The following is a 16,097-nucleotide window of genomic DNA, read 5'->3' as shown; positions in this document are numbered from 1 at the left end:
TCTCTCTCTGTCCCAAAAATAAATTAAAAAAAAAAAAAAAAAAACGTGGAAAAAAAAAGAAATAAAAACAGAACCAGACTGGTGAACCCTCCACTATCCTTCTTAAGTAAGTTAGGAACAAAACATGGGCTGCAAAGGAGAGCCTGCTCCCTACGTGCCTCGCCCATCAAGCACAGCCTTCTTACCCCGCCCTCCCCCCCCAGCCCTCTCTGCGGTTGCTGGCCTGGTGGATGCAGAACTGGGTTATCCCTGGGTCTCCTTTCTCCCATCTAGTTACTACCCTCTTCAAAGGGGGAAGTCAGTGCTGAAGTCCTTCTTTTGCCAAACCCCTATCAGAGCTTTTTGCCAATACATAAGGGAGCCAAACATGAACTTTCCACGCCCATGACAGTTCCCAAACATTACAACAGATCTGTTTCCTGGGATCACAAAGTGAGAACAGGAGGCCAGAGTGTTCCCCCATATCCTACTGCCCTTGCGAAAAACAAAAATTAGTTTGGTTTTCATTAAGGAAAAAATAGTCATTCCCAGAAGGAGCAAAAATCCTTTGTGATATCATCATTTCGTTATAATCCTAGATGCTGAAAGAACACTTAAGCTTTTTTTTCCCCTTTAATTTAGTCACTTCAAAAAGAAAAAGTAAACTTGAGGGGTGCCTGGACGGCTCATTTGGTTAAGTGTCTGAACCTTGATTTCGGCTCAGGTCATGATCTCACGGTTTGTGGGTTCTCACTAGCAGTGCAGACCCTGCTTGTGATTCTCTCTCTCTCCACCCCTTCCCTGTTCATGGTTGCTCTTTCTCTCAAAATAAATAAATAAATAAATAAATAAATAAATAAACTTAAAAAGAAAAGTAAACTCTATACCCAATGTGGGGCTTGAATTCAGGACCCCAGGATCAATAGTGTATGCTCTATAGGGATGTCTGGGTGGCTCAGTCCGTTAAGTGTCTGACTTCGGCTCAGGTCATGATCTCACAGCTCATGAGTTCAAGCTCCGTGTTGAGCTCTGTGCTAACAGCTCAGATCCTAGAACCCGCTTCTGATTCTGTGTCTCTGTCTCTCTCTCTACCCCTCCCTTGCTCTTGTTCTGTCTCTCTCTCAAGGATAAATAAACATAAAAAAAAAAAAAAAAAAAAGAGTGTATGCTGTACTGATTGAACTAGCCAGGTGCTCCCACTTAAGCTTTTTATTCCTCTACTCCCCTCCTTATTCTGGAGGCTAGCATTGATCCCTTCATGCATCCTTTTGGCACTGTCCTGGGTAATGGTATAACCAGCAGAAGCCTCCAGCAATCTCCAGGGGAGTGCTGTGGGATAATACTTTTTTCTGTGAATTGGGGTCAAGGAGCAGATCTTGGTCTCCCTCACAGGAACTAAAGAACTTAAGGATTTGGGTCTGATGTCCTCTCAGCTGAGCCAGTTCAGGCCAGTGCCCCAGTGGGTGCATGTTTGAAGAGCTATGGGTGGGTGGGAATGCCCACGATAGGGGAATGTTTGTAGGGTTCTGAGGAAGTCTGGAGCATCCTGGGAACAGAATGAGCTGGCCCAGGCCATGAGCCATCTCCAAACCCCTCCCACTTCTCCTGTCACTAACCAGTTCCAGCTGTGCACGATCTAGCCCATTGCTTCCCATCTGGCTTCTAGGAACTCATGACTAATTAAAGGAGTGTGTGTTGGGGGGTGGGGGGAGGTCCTCTTAAAAACAGAGGTTTCCAGGGTAACAGCTTGGAAAACTCAATCCCATTCAGCCAGGGAAAGTTCCCTCTCTCCTGATTCCCTCTGGGCTCAGGGGAAACAGGCCAGAGGCTAACACCACATTTCTCTAAATCAAGAGCAGTATCTGTGCCCGTGAGTTATATCTTATGTTTTTCTCACCTCCAGTTTCCAGTTTCAGTTCCCAGACTTACCCTTATACCAGGATGTCCAGCCCTAGGAGCCACCCCATTCGGATAAGGGTAGCTGTCGGAGAGGGTGGGTGGTGGTTTACACATTGGCTTCTCTTGGATTTAGAGACTTCTGCAAACTTTTGCCCCATGGCCCCCGATCACTAGAAAATACTCTCAGAATCTAACCTACTTCCTCCTGCTACCCTTTCAAATATTTTAATTAATAATATTTCTATACAAACTCTTCCACCACAATTTGTGGGCAGAGAGGGAAACTAGTTTGCAGGAAGGGAGCAAGCAAGCCAAAGAACTTGGGAGTTCTTTCTCTCAGACTCCTGTTCTCTTTTGGGGGCAGGCAGACCACATGCCCTAACCCTTTGCACACATCCCCATATCTCCCCCAGTGAGAGATGACAAATTCAGAGGCAAAAAGAGCTGGCCAGCCTGGCTCAGGGGGTGGGGGCTGGCGGAAGGGGTGGTCACCATGCCATTATGGGAAGAGTTAGTCATGCAATCCTTGACCAGATGCCCTGCCTGCAGCTCCTGGCTCTGTAGGGGGGTTTTGTTTGGGTGCGTGTGGAAACTCTTGGGAAGCTGCGCACATCATCATAGCTTGAGCCCAAGCCTCTGCTGCTTCCTGGCTGTGTGACCTGAAGTAACCTACTAGACACTCGGTTTCCTTTTCTGTAAGAAGATGATAATACCAGCCTGGTTGTTGAGATTTAAACGAGGTAAATTATTTGGCAGCTTTTACTAGTTTACTCTATTCTCTCCTGGCTCCTTAGCATCTAGAATGTGGTTTCATTCCCCCGGGGCCTTCCAAGGCAGGCCAGAGTGAGCACCTACCTTTCATAATAATAATCATCTCACTAACATGCTGTCACACAGTCTTAAGCGTCTGCCCTGTTCTGTTTGTTTTTGTCTTTGTTTTCGTTTTTGTTTTTTACTTATGTGAGAGAGGAGAGAGTAGTCTGCTATCACATTCATCTACTTTCTTTCATATCCTCCTGCCTGTGTCCTCCTCTCTCCCCACCACCCTCAGCTCCTGTTCCTCCTCCATTATTTTTACTATTTCTTACCACTTTTTCTTCCATCCCAGCCCCAGTCTCCAGGGGCGGAGTCTGGGCAGGCGGAGCTAGAGCTGAACCACGGAGTTTCAAGTAAATGAGTCAAAATGTTGCTAGTGACTCTCTTCTGGGTAGAAGTGTAGAATTTAGTGGTGGTTTTCGTGTTCTTCCTTGCTTATTTTGGTATTTTCCAAATTTACGACAACAAGCAAAGGATAGCTTTTGTTCAGAAAAAAGAGCAAAGACTTTAATCAGAAAGAAATTATAATACTCAATTGGACCATGTCCTGTTCTCAAAAAAAGAGGGAGTGAGGGGTGGAGGATGGAAAGCAGGAGAGAAGGGCAAGGTTGAGAAACAACCCTGCGGGGGGCTGAATGGGAGCTGGTTCCTAAACTCTGTCATTTCCTGGGGACATCAGCCTTGGTGATGGCTTCAGTCCTGGCCTTTGTCACTCATCAGTCAGAAGCTCTCTGTTCTTCCTGGCCTGTCACTGGCCATTTGGGACTTAGTCAGCTGATTGTTACCCAGTTGAGGGTTGGATGGGTCAGGGGGATCAGCATCATCAAAGGAAACAATGTGACTCAGGCGTCTCCCCCACCTCAACCCTGGAGTGTGAAGTGTCCCCCTGTAGCCTGCCAGCCTTGTAGCCTAGGGTGTGGGGAAGGGCTCAGAATTGGGATCCTACTGAGAACATGAGTTCAGTAACCCTTTCTCCCAGTCTTACCCCTACTTCCCTGCACAACATTGTATGATGCATAAGTAATAGTGGAGCCCCTAAAGTTTCCCCTAAACATTTAAAGAACAAAACTCTGAAAGTCATTAGTGTGGTGCATGGAAAGAGTATGGGTTATGGAGTCAGCAGAGGGATTTGAATATAGCCTAGATCAACTGGGAGCTCCGTGTCCTTAGTCAAGTTCCCTCTCTGGGTCTCCATTTTCTTTTACAAAAAATGTCCAAAAAAAAAAAAAAAAAAAAAAGGCCAGAATAATTCCTCTGTTCCTCTGTCCTAGGAGGGTTGTGAGAATTAAATGAGATAATAGTTAAATCACCCAACACAAAGTAAGTGTTTTAAAATGTAAGTTTTTCAGGACCTGGGTGGCTCAGTCAGTTAAACATCCATCTTTGACTCAGGTCATGATCTCACGGTTCGTGGGTTTGATCCCCATGTTGGGCTTTGCCCTGATAGAGCCTGCTTTGGATTCTCTGTCTCCTTCTCTCTCTGCCCCCTGGTCCTTCTCACATAAGCGTGTGTTCTCTGTCTCTCAAAAATAAAAAATAAAAAATAAACTTTTTTTTTTTCATAAATAAAATGTAAGTTTTTCACTTCTTCCTTAAATAGCCCTCAAGACCCCCTCTAAACTCTGGCTCCCAACCACTCTCCCACCCCAGTTATTTGACAAAGATTCATTAAGCACCACCTGAAGCATTGAGCTGGCCTGAAGTAGGTACTAGGGAGTCAGTGGTGAATGAAGCAATCCAGACCCTGGAAAACCACTCAGTGAGCACAGTGGCTTTTCTCAGCTCTGCACTTTTACTCAAGGCCTGCACTGTCCGTGTCCCTTGGTACTGTTTTACTCCATCCAATTCTTAGCCAGGCTTCAAAGTCTGGTTTCTTGGCGAACCTCCCCACGGCCCCATGATCCTTAGGATGGGGCATCTCCTGCCTGGCATCCTGGTTCCCCTCATTTCGGGTACTTGGGTCAGCCTTGCCACAAGCTTCCACAAGCTTCCTGTGGGCAAGCTCTGGCCTTTTACTTCTTTGTACCCTTGTTAACCCCCACCCCCACCCTGACATTATGGGCTCATGAAATGCTTGAAATAATGACTTTTTGTTAAAGCAGACACAAGTAGGCTTCAAGAACATTTAAATTCCTAATTTGGTCTTGAGTACAAAGAAATTGAGACCTCATCTCTGATTCCTCCACCTGAAACCTGAGCACCTAAGCTGCTTCCTACCTCTTCACTTTTATTTTATGTTTTTCCTATCCTAGAGCAGACAGGGACCTATGAAGGTTGAAGATGAGGGGTTTGCTGCCCAGGGTTCCTGGGGCACAGGAATGTCCAACTCCAGGGGATAGCCATGGTCCCCATCCCTAGCTCTGCAGAGACTCTGCTTCTCATCCTGCCAGGATGCCCACCCCTGGGGCAGGGCAGTATGAAAAGTCTTCCCATCTCCAGCAGAGGACCCTGTGGGAATGGGCTGGGGGCCCTTCTTGATGGAAGCTCTGTGGCAGGGCAGGGGTTAATGGAGAATTGCAACATACCTCTGGGCTTAGTCACCTCCCACTGCCACTCCCCCCAATTCCCCTCCCGTTAAGTTTTGTAAAGAGGGCCAGAGACTGGAGAGTGGAAAGAACTGGAGGCAAGAGCCCCCCACCAAGCCCGACTCCCCAGGCTCCCAGAAATCTCAGGGCAGAGGACAAGGACAGCCTCTGGAGTTCCTGCCTAGTGGGACCATGAACTGGCAGTGGCTATGGCTGGGCTTCCTACTCCTTATGACAGTCTCAGGCCGGACCCTGGGGCCTTCAGGGAAGGAGGCAGCCGTGGTGAGTTCTCCACACCCCTCCCGGGGAAAGAGGGACCAAGGCCTAGGAAGGGATCGGGGTACTGCGCCACAGTCCCATCTAGGCCTCCATCCTGAACTTCAACGTGCCTCTCCCTTCCTTTACTTTATGATCTATTCTGGCCCATCTCCCACTCCTTGCCTTTGTTCTACCTGAGCCCCTTCCTGAAGGTGCCTCTCTCCTTTAATCCTTCCATGTCTGTCCTCCCCTATCCTTATGGATCTGTTGGATCACTGAGAAGCTTTACCCTAAGACTAACTCCCTTTTTATTCTGCTTACCCTGACCCCCATCATAGGATTACCTGTTGCAGTATGGATACCTACAGAAGCCTCTCGAAGGACCTGATGACTTCAAGCCAGAAGATATCATGGAGGCTCTGAGGTGAGAGGTCATAAGGCACATGCTGTAAAGGTTGAGGTTGCAAGGTCATCTTTCCTTCTTCTCATCTCTTCCTCTCCCCAGGCCCACTTCTGCCTGACCCAAATCCATGTCAGGGATCTAGGGAATAGGACACACCATAGTTTGGGTGGTGAGGTGTGGAGTGAGATGAGGATCAAAGATGAGGAGCAGTCATTGGGTCTTCCTAAGCCCTAAGCATCGCTTTGGGGGCTCCATTCCACATCATATCCAATATACTATTAGTGACATCCCACATGAAGTATGATTTGTATGTAAAGCTATGAGTTGGGTTGAATTGGAGTTGAGTTGTTGACATGATGTTGCTTTTTGTAGACTTTTAAGTCAGCATTTACTTATATTTTGAAGTTTTCTTTTTATATTTTGGATCTAACGGATAGTTTTCTTTCTGCTTTCGGTTATGTTTACAGTCCCTTCAAAAACCACGATGCCTGACATGCCTATGGGATGAAATTGCCCCAGAGCAGGCTGGGCTGGGGGGGGGGTTGTCTAGCCAGGAGGACAAGGCTGAGGGAGGACAGGCCCTCAGGTGGGATCAGAGGTGGGAGAGTCTCCAGAGCAGGGGGACGGGACACTTCCTCAGGAGAAGGTTAGAAATTGTAGGGGAAGAGGGCTACACCTGAGGGAAACCTAACACAAATAAGAGACGGAAGATGAGGAGATGAAGCTGGAGTATCGCTATTTCTGCAGAACTGGAGAGAAAGTCCTAGTTATGAGGACTGGATACTGGAGTGATCCCATCAGCTTCAGAGATTCTGTGCCATTCTCTGCTACCACTTTGGGCAGCAGGTGGCCAGAGAGCTTTCCCCAGCTTCCAGTCATTCCAGATTCCCCTGCTCTGCTGGGCCCATCATTCTTCCTCTTCTCAGAGCTTTTCAGGAAGCATCTGAGCTGCCAGTGTCAGGTCAGCTGGATGATGCCACAAGGGCCCGCATGAGGCAGCCCCGTTGTGGCCTGGAGGACCCCTTCAACCAGAAGACCCTTAAATACCTCCTGCTGGGTGAGGACTGAGACTGGGAAAGGGAGGGAAAGGAGGGGGTGGCATGGCTCTGGAGTACAGGTGACATTGGGACAGCTCAGTGTTGAATGGATGATCACCTGGTGATTACCTGATCATCACCTGCCTGGAGACATAGCTTTGCTGAATGAATGCCCAGACTCAGGGGATCTTTCTGGGGCTGGCAAGGGATCTGTGTTTCTAACCTATTTTCTGGTCTAATAACCAGGCCGCTGGAGAAAGAAGCACCTGACCTTCCGCATCTTGAACCTGCCTTCTACCCTCCCACCCCACACAGCCCGGGCAGCCCTGCTTCAAGCTTTCCAGTACTGGAGCAATGTGGCTCCCCTGACCTTCCGGGAGGTGCAGGCTGGCTGGGCTGACATCCGCCTCTCTTTCCATGGCCGCCAGAGCCGGTACTGCTCCAATTCCTTTGATGGGCCTGGTAGGTACCAGCTCTTGGCTCCCACATCACAGGCCTCGAGATTATCTCTGTCCCCTTGAGCTAGTGACTCTGGAACCTTAATGTTCAGTCTGCCGCCTATGTCCAACTGCACCCTACACTCTCTAACTACCTTCTAATATTCCTTTGGGGAGCAGTTGGTCACCTCCCTGGGGCCTTATCAAGCCTCCTCTTTGAAGCTTATGTCTTATTCCTTGGTCTAAGTTCCCCTTCTCAAGGCACATCTCAGAGAGGATTGGGCCAGAGAGAAGAGAGTGGTTGGGAGGTACAGAAACAGAGTGATGGGCATCCCAGAGAGAAGTGGGTGATGACAGGGGATCTGAAAGGTGAGAGAGAGAGAGGCATGCAGGAGACTGAAAGTAGATGGAATTTTAAGGGAATGGAGAAATTGGGGGTTATAATAGGCAGGGGATGCTCTAGCCTAGGAGACTCTGACCTCATTCCTGTTCACCCTTGCCTTTGTCCAGGGAGGGTCCTGGCCCATGCTGACATCCCAGAGCTGGGCAGTGTGCACTTTGATGAAGATGAACTCTGGACGGAGAGGACTTACCGGGGAGTGAACCTGCGCATCATTGCAGCCCACGAACTGGGCCATGCCCTGGGGCTTGGGCACTCCCGATATACACAGGCCCTCATGGCCCCTGTCTATGCTGGTTATCGGCCCCACTTCAAGCTGCACCCGGATGATGTGGCAGGGATTCAGGCTTTATATGGTTAGTCTTTTCCCCCAGTGATCATGAGGGTCAGTGTGACCAGCATCTCTTCAGGCTTATAGAGACAGGTCTAACCTCCATGGCAGGAAATGACTTGTCTTCTTCTCTTCCTCCTACCCAGTTATTCAGGCATCTTCATTTTCAGGAGCTGTTTTTCTGACACTTCCATGTCTGATCTTCCTTCCAGGCCTCTCTCCCCTCTTGCCCTTTCTTGGGAATGAAGAATGAATATTCCAGCAAACTTCCTTCTCCCTTTCTGGTGCCTGTCAACACTATCAATTGATATCAATATGATCTTGCTTCCCATCAAGAGAAACACTCTAGGATTCCCTTTTCCCCTTTATACAGGGCCTCTGAGCCAAACTTACAGAAGAGTGGGGGGAGGTCAGTTGCTATGAGTTCTCTCCTTGAACAGCATCATGCTACCTTGCAGGGAAGAAGAGCCCAGAGACAGAGGATGAGGAAGAAGAGATGGAGCTCCCCACTGTACCACACGTGCCTACAGAACCCAGTCCCATGCCAGACCCCTGCAGTGGTGAACTGGATGCCGTGATGCTGGGTGAGGCCCTTCCCTTTCAGGCTATAGGTGGGCAGTGGCAGCAGCCCACTCACTTGAGACTTGGACAAATGGGAATGACATGGAACCTCAGCATGAGCAACAGGGGTTAGATACCCAGCAGAGGTTAGTGGCCATGGAAGGAGGCATGTGGCATGGGGAGGGAGGCTTCAGAGCCAAATTAAAGGTGGGTTAGGCAGGCATTTACCTCGGTTGCCTCCCTATAAGGGTCACTAAAACACATCTGGTAATCTAGCAAGATGGAGAAAACTATATTTACTGGAATGTCTATTAGAGAGCGTGTTATACATGCATGGAAGGACAACTTGGAAGCTATTGGAATGGAAGGTGAGGTCCCCAAAGGGGAACAGCTATCTGCAGGGCTTTTGTTTTATTGTTCAGAGCTAAGCTGCTCTGAACAGCAAAGAGGCTGAACCCGGAGTCTTCCTTCTCTACCTTTAATCTTCTCTTTGAATTAACGTTGAGTGAATTTCTGAGGGACCAGCCTGTGGGATGAAGGCAGATTATCAGCTTGTCTGAGGTATCCACAAGTCTTTATTTGACCCATCTCTTTTTGACTTGACACACTTTTGCTCTCAGGGCCCCGTGGGAAGACTTATGCCTTCAAGGGGAACTACGTGTGGACTGTGACAGATTCAGGGCTGGGTCCCTTGTTCCAAGTGTCTGCCCTTTGGGAGGGGCTCCCAGGAAACCTAGATGCTGCTGTCTACTCTCCTCGAACACAATGGATTCACTTCTTTAAGGGTAAAGGGACTAGTTTACAGTGTGTTACCTGAGGAGGGCCTACCATTAAAGAAGCCATAAAAGGGAGGGAGAGATGAGAAGTTCCTGAAGGGTGGAATGGGAGGACCGAAAGCTATCACCTGAAGACAGAGATGACTTGTTCTTTCCTTACATGCACTCAGGAGACAAGGTGTGGCGCTATATTAATTTCAAGATGTCTCCTGGCTTTCCCAAGAAGCTGAATAGGGTAGACCCCCACCTGGATGCAGCTCTCTATTGGCCTTTCAATAAAAAGGTGTTCCTCTTTAAGGTAAACAGTTCAAAGCAAGGGCAAACAGCTTCTTAGGAGGGGTGGGCTACCTCACACTGAGAAGCCAACTTGCTGTTGAGGGGAGATCATCTGCAGCTGCGGTGGGTTGGGGTTAGACCTCTGGGGATCCTTAAGCTCTCTCCTCATCCTCTTCTCTTCCCTACCCACCCCACACCTAGGGCTCCGGGTACTGGCAGTGGGACGAGCTGGCCCGAACTGACTTCAGCCACTACCCTAAACCAATCAAGGGATTGTTTACAGGAGTGCCAGACCAGCCCTCTGCTGCTATGGGTTGGCGGGATGGCCATGTCTACTTCTTCAAGGGTAAACAGTACTGGCGCCTCAACCAGCAGCTTCGAGTAGAGAAAGGCTATCCCAGAGATACCGCCCACAATTGGATGCACTGTCGTCCCCAGACCTCAGACAATACTCCATTGGGTGGGAACACCACTCCTTCAGGGACTGACAACTCAGCCATAGGAACAAACTTGGATACCACTTCCTCAGCCATAGATACCACCCTGAACACAGCCCCCTCAGCCAGAGACCCAACCTTGGACATTACCCCCTCAGCCACAGTCTCCACCACCCTTTCATTCCCTGGTAATGTCACCCTCGCAGATGATAAGATGTGAAGCAAATGTCTGCTCACTAGGCAGGAGGGCTGCACCAGGGGCATGCCGTAGACCCCAGGCCTCTAACTCCTAGCCACCACTCCTCTGTGCTCTTTCCCTCCTGGGCAGTGACTCCCTAACTCTGGGTCAGCCTCTAGACATTTTTCCTCCATCCTAGATAGCACTTCCAGCTGTGTTATCTATTCTCTGGAAGACAGTGGTAGAAGGAAGGCACCACTCAGGCCCCTGGCTTACAGGCAGCAAAGCTGGGAAGCTAAATGCCTGGGTCCGGTTCTTCCTAGATAAAGTGCAAGGAAACAGCATGGCCAGTAAAATGAGCAAGGGCTTTGGAACACTTGAGAATCACATTTACTTGCTGATGACTTTGGACAAGTTACCTAACCTCACTGAGCCTCAGATTCCCCATCTGCAAAATAAGGTGGATACCAATCCTGCAGGGTTATTGCATTAAATGAAATACTATTTGTGAAGTATATGGCACAGTGTCTGGCACATTTGTGCTTAATAAAGGCTAACTCCATGTTCATTAGGGAGGACTGAACAGTTCTTCCTCTGGCTGTGTGTGTGTGTAGCTGTGTGTACCGTAGTCCAATCTGATAAGATCATATCAGACCTTTAGGGGACAGAGGACTTGTCAGTCTGGCTAACTGGGGATGCAAAAAAAAAAAAAAAAAAAAAAGAAAAAAAAAAGAAAAAGAAAAAAACAGCAACAGCAGAGGCTGGACTCCCTGGTTCAGTGTTCAATGCCATTTTATTCACGTGCTCCCATGTTCTTCTTCCCACCCATCCTAGCTTTGTTGCCCAGGGGAGGAATATATCTTCCTTCATGCTGTCTGGAGAACCAGGAAACAGACTTTGAGCGGGAGAATCAGAGGAGGGAGAGTTAGAATGGGTTAGTGGGTGGGACAAAGTTCTAGTTAAGGAGATTAGCATCACCTACAATGAGAAGCAGAGAAGGCACTTGTCTCCTGTGCAGCCTTGAACACCAGGCTACTTTGGGCAAAAGGGCAAGACTCTGGCATGTGGGCCAATGCTTTCTCCTTGGGGCAAATAGCCAGCTTTTGGGGGAGGCAGGTGCTGTTCCATACATTGCCCCATCGTCTTCCCTACATTAAGGAGGGAAAAGGAAGCACCATGGAGGACAGTACTCCCAACTGAGGTAGGAGAAGGAGGCTTGAGCCTATGGGACTCAGGAGTAAAGGCTAACCAGGAAGCCAACTACCTTTTAATGAGAGAGGCCTAGGGATTAGGTGATCCTAGAGTTCCTCTGTGTCCTTCTCCCCATCAAAAAGCTATCAAGTGCTTTAGGGGGCTTCCTGATTTTCAATAGGTCCTAAAACAACAAAACTCCTTATTTTACCATTGTGAGGCACACCAAGGCAAGTATATAAAAGGCTATTTGGGTAAGGGCTCTCCTTGGTTTAAAGGGAATTAGAAAGTCAGTTACTTTAGGGACCAGGGCACCTCTATTTTTGGAAGAGGTAGGTTCTCCTACTTCCATTCTTCTCCCCTCCCCACGAGATTCTCCTTTACCTGTCCCTGAAACATATCCCTACAGGGTTGGTCTGGGTTGGAGTACAGATTCTATCCCCAATCTGAGAGGTGGGGAAGTTTGTGTGTGTGTCCTGTGGGCTCAGGCCTTGCACATTTGGGTGTTCCCAGGCTCTTGCTGGGGTGGAAGCCTCAGTGGAGGTTTAGGCTCAGGTATGGGTGGAACCAGAAGGTGTGGTGAGGGGTACAGTGGAACCACAGTCAGAATCCAAGTCCAGGACGGTGTGCGGGGCTGTGGCCCGGGTGACTGGTCCCAGTTGGCGCTCTCGAAGGCTCTGGAGATAACTCTGGAGAGGCACAGGGCAGAGAAGGCAGAAGGAAGGGCCTAGGTCAGAGCCCCCCTCCCACCCCGACCAGCCCTGAGTGCCCTCTGCCCCATCCCCAGGTGTGCCCCTCCCCTCACTCACAGGAGCCAGACTATCAGCAGGGCTCCGGCCGTTGTGGGGGAGCTGGCGCCGGTAACTGCCCTCACAGAGCCCCACCCCAGGGGATGTTCGGTGCCACTTGGCCTCTTGCTGGCGGATCCGAAGGAGTTGAAGATGCCTTCGCTGGTGGCTCAAGACCACTGCTTGGGAGGGGGCAATACAGACTCAGGCCTCTTTAGACCCTAAATCCCACCCCCAAACACACTCACCCTCGACAGAAACCCATTTGTTCTTCCTGTTCTGGGTCTCTCAAACCTCATCTTTCCCCTGGTTATTCTAAAAGAAACTCTTCTTTGGAATCCTCCTACACTTTCCTCCTGGACTTCCCTGAGATATTCCTTTCCTTCTGTAACGGTCCCCAGTAACTAACTCCTCCTTATTCCCTCTGACAATTTTTCCTCATTCTCACCCAGACCGTTGGTTCCTCCAACTCTAACTTTCTTCCGATGCCCTGCCCCATTCACCTTAGACACTTCCCCCCTCTTCCCTCCCATCAAGTCTGGGAACTGGGGACATGGGCACAGGTTAGCTGCTTCTGTACCATGGCACTAACTCACCATTGGCGTGGCCTCCATGTTCCTCATCCATGAGCTTCCACTGGGCCAGGGCCCCAAGGGCCCCCAGGGCTGGCCAGGTGCCCAGCAAGACCCAGCTATACCAGCAGAGAGGAGGCAAGGCTGGAAGTGCCTGCAAGCGTTGGCCCAGCCGACTGCCCAGTGCCAGCCCCTCTAGGAAGTAGTCAGCACAGGCCACCAGCACCGCAGCACCCAGCAGGGCCGTGCCCAGAACTGTGAATGGACGTGGCCACCGAAGCGTGAGCAGGGCTCCCAGCAGTGCCAGCCCCACCAGCCCCCCAGCTGGCACCCAGGCTGAAGGTGGTTGGTAGATGGGCTCTGTGCCCAGCAGGGCCCCGGCACCCAGGGTTAGGCCTAGCAGGAGACCAGTCAGGAAGAGCCCAACGCTGCGAACCAACATGGTGACCAGGCCACAGAGGAGTCCGATGCCCAGCGCAATGCCCGCGCTCACCTCCAGGCTCAGCTGTGTCTCTAGCACTCGCTCCTTGTGGCACAGCAGGAAGATCACCAGAGCTCCTGACAGCAGGCCCGAGAGAAACATTACTGCCTTGAAGCAGCGGTAGCCTGGGAAGGGAGGCAGGAGGCACTGAGAGACAGAAAGGGGGCATCTACAGGGATGACTCTGATGAATTACAAGGGAGAGGAGTGGCTAACGAGAAGCAGAAGACAGGAGCAGCAACCCAGGGACCAAAAGGCAAGGGGTAAAAAGGGATCATCTCAGGGAGGGCAGGGACCCTTCAAAACCTGTGAGGGGTGGGAGGAAAAATTAGGAGGAAAGATGGACATGTTGAGGGAAATAACTATAGAAAAAAGGTTTAGTCCTTCCAGGGATGGCAGAAGGAATCAGCACAGGCTGATTCAGGTTATTGGGGAAGGGTTGAAGAATCATGGAGGATAATGTGGGAATGGAGTTTTGAGGTAGGAGGGAAGGGTGAAGCAAGTGATAGTTGCCAGGGGTCAGAGTCAGGGGGCATGGATGTGTGTGTGTGTGGGGGGGGGGGGGTGGACAAGAAGAGCTGGCAAGAGCAGCAGGGGCTACACTGAAGGTAGGCATCCCCTAATAGAGGAGTAGAGGTGGCCTAGGAGCAAAGAAGAAAGTTCCCATCATCCTTGAGGATGAGAGTCTTGGGCAGCTGCCCCCCAGAATCCTGGCCCTGCCCTCACCGAAGCAGCAGTAGATGATTCCAAAGCAGCAGCAAAGAGCACACACCAGGGCGGGTGCCAGTTCAGGATTGTCCTGGGGTTCCAAGACACATCTTGGGTCTGGAGGCTCTGGGAGTTGTTGATTAAAGGGCCTGGGGTCAGAGGTCATGGCCAGGGGCAGCAAGGCTTCCTCCATGGCCGAAGAAAAGGTGATCACAGAGGGGAAGGTCAGTGTCAGCTTCTCTCATCCATCCATGAATGTCTTGAGGGGGTTGGGAAACCTGCAAGGGGGTAGGGGGCAGGAACTTAGGTGCCCATGAATCTTGAGGATTCTGTACCTCTATGTCTTACGAAGAAAGGCCCATTTCAAGAGGGAGCATGGACTTGCTGGGGTAACTGAAAAAATCTACAGGAGTGGGTCAAGGGGAGCTGGCTGTCTCTTTACTAACCTCTGAAACAAGGACACTAAGTGAAACTTAAACTAAACTCTTATAAGGTAATGAGACTTTGTTCCCTAGCTTTCCAGGGTGGGAAGAGTCAGAAGTCCTAAGTGGGTGGAAGGAGGGGCCCAGGGGCATTAGTGGGACTGGGAACTGAAGGTTCAGCCGCCTGTTCGAGCTAAAAACAAAGCTTGCCCAATCTGCAGCTGGAACTCAAAACGACCCTACCGGACTGGGAAAGGTGGGGTTAATCCTGGGGGGAGGAGGAGAAACAGGAGAGAATGAGTCATAGTGGGGTCTCTGGACAGCTGCTCCAACCCCAGGGAAGGAAGACTTAAAAAGAAGCATATCAAAAAAGTTTGGGACAAGGAATCAGAGACAGTTCCCGCACTTTGTCAAGGTTCTGAAGCCTCGGCTTCATAGGTAGATGGAGTTAAGTTGGGGGAAGGGGTATCCGGCCACAGTCCAATTCCCATGGTCCCTCTTGGACTAAGCAGGCACCTTGCCCGCAGACATCTCACATCCTGGTAGCCTCTTGCTCCTCCCCTCAGGACACTGGTGGGACTTTTCCTACCCGCTCCCCTTTCCCCAGGGGTGTCAGGGTTGCCAGTGGGGTTTGAATTCAGTTCCTGAAAGGAGAACACCAAGCAAGGGCTGGTTTTGGGAGCACTGTGGGAGTGGGGTAGGGTGGATGCAGGCACTTTCATCTGTCTTCTTTTGGACATCAAGGTCCTAACAGGCTGGAGGGTTGGCGTGGGGAATCCCTGGGGCTCCTCACCTCAATCCGCTTGGAAGTCTAGGGACCCTAAATAAGGAGAGGGTTGGGGAAGGAGTGTTAACTACTCACCACCCTGCCAGGACTCAGGAGAGGAGGGGGTAGAAGTGCTTCCCTAACCCCCCTGCTGCATCCTTGCCCGGAGGTCCTAGGCGTCGGGGCGGCTGTCGGGCGTGGGCACCCCCAGGGCCACTCTGTTCGTTGCCCCCCTAAACTCTTGCAAGTCGTAGCCCAAGCCCTGAGAGCTAAATGCAATCAGCCTAGGGGGTGGAGGAAGGGGACAGGGTGTGTGTGTGAGGGTGGGGGAGTGGGGGTGACATCACGGGGCGGGCCCCTCCAACTCTTTTCCCTATGTGTGGGGGGACCCAGTTTGCCCACTGATCTAAGATGGGACCAGAGACCCTCGCAGCCATAGCAGGGAAGGGTTTGGGGGCACCACACGAAGTCGAAGAAAATGTCTCTGAATACTTAGGCGATAACTCGACAATTAGAAGCTCTCAAAGCCCCAACGGGGGTCCCAGCGCCCCCCTAGTCCCGGCTTGGTTTCTTCCACTTCCCAGAGAATTGGAGTATTGTCTTCTGGAGAACCTGGTGGTCGAGACGGGGACCCGGGGAAGGGGCTTTTACAGGACTGGGGGCGCCGGCGAGGGGCTCATGGGCGGAAAAACTTGCGGAGCAAGACGGGGTCTGGAAGGGGACTAACGAGAGAGGCGTGTGCAGAGGAGGGGACCGACAGAGAGGGAACCCAAGCCTGGTCTGCGTGGGGGCGGGGGCGCGTGTCGACGTCGACCGAGAGCAGCTCGGTATGCAAATGAGACGCAAAGCAGCATGCA

General features: G+C 50.8%; 2 protein-coding genes across 7 annotated transcripts; one reads left to right on the top strand and one right to left on the bottom strand.

The window, feature by feature from the left end:
- The first annotated feature begins 2,447 nt into the window (after positions 1-2,447).
- Positions 2,448-10,879, top strand: MMP19 (matrix metallopeptidase 19). Of its 2 annotated transcripts, none has more exons than XM_042946806.1 (9): positions 2,448-2,618; positions 5,816-5,901; positions 6,807-6,937; positions 7,164-7,379; positions 7,865-8,110; positions 8,544-8,669; positions 9,267-9,431; positions 9,593-9,720; positions 9,900-10,879. In XM_042946806.1, the coding sequence occupies exons 2-9, from the start codon at positions 5,888-5,890 to the stop codon at positions 10,353-10,355; spliced, it is 1,482 nt and encodes a 493-aa protein (XP_042802740.1). In that variant the 5' UTR covers positions 2,448-2,618; positions 5,816-5,887; the 3' UTR covers positions 10,356-10,879. The 2 variants fall into 2 exon arrangements, with proteins under 2 accessions (XP_042802740.1, XP_042802739.1); XM_042946805.1 differs by lacking the exon at positions 2,448-2,618 and adding an exon at positions 5,288-5,501.
- A 208-nt stretch (positions 10,880-11,087) lies between these two features.
- LOC122224661 (transmembrane protein 198-like) lies at positions 11,088-15,729 on the bottom strand. 5 transcript variants are annotated; one of them, XM_042946797.1, is made up of 5 exons: positions 15,337-15,729; positions 14,071-14,330; positions 12,889-13,470; positions 12,314-12,474; positions 11,088-12,193 (listed from the first exon to the last, which is right to left on the bottom strand). In XM_042946797.1, exons 2-5 carry the CDS (start codon positions 14,243-14,245, stop codon positions 12,056-12,058), a joined length of 1,056 nt encoding a protein of 351 aa, XP_042802731.1. In that variant the 5' UTR covers positions 14,246-14,330; positions 15,337-15,729; the 3' UTR covers positions 11,088-12,055. The 5 variants fall into 5 exon arrangements, with proteins under 5 accessions (XP_042802731.1, XP_042802732.1, XP_042802733.1 ...); XM_042946798.1 differs by having other exon boundaries at positions 12,314-12,471; XM_042946799.1 differs by having other exon boundaries at positions 14,071-14,178.
- Between the last annotated feature and the right edge of the window lie 368 nt (positions 15,730-16,097).

The sequence above is a fragment of the Panthera leo genome, chromosome B4, assembly GCF_018350215.1.
Source record: "Panthera leo isolate Ple1 chromosome B4, P.leo_Ple1_pat1.1, whole genome shotgun sequence".
Lineage (NCBI taxonomy): Eukaryota > Metazoa > Chordata > Mammalia > Carnivora > Felidae > Panthera > Panthera leo.
This window is presented reverse-complemented; position numbering and strand designations above follow the sequence as displayed.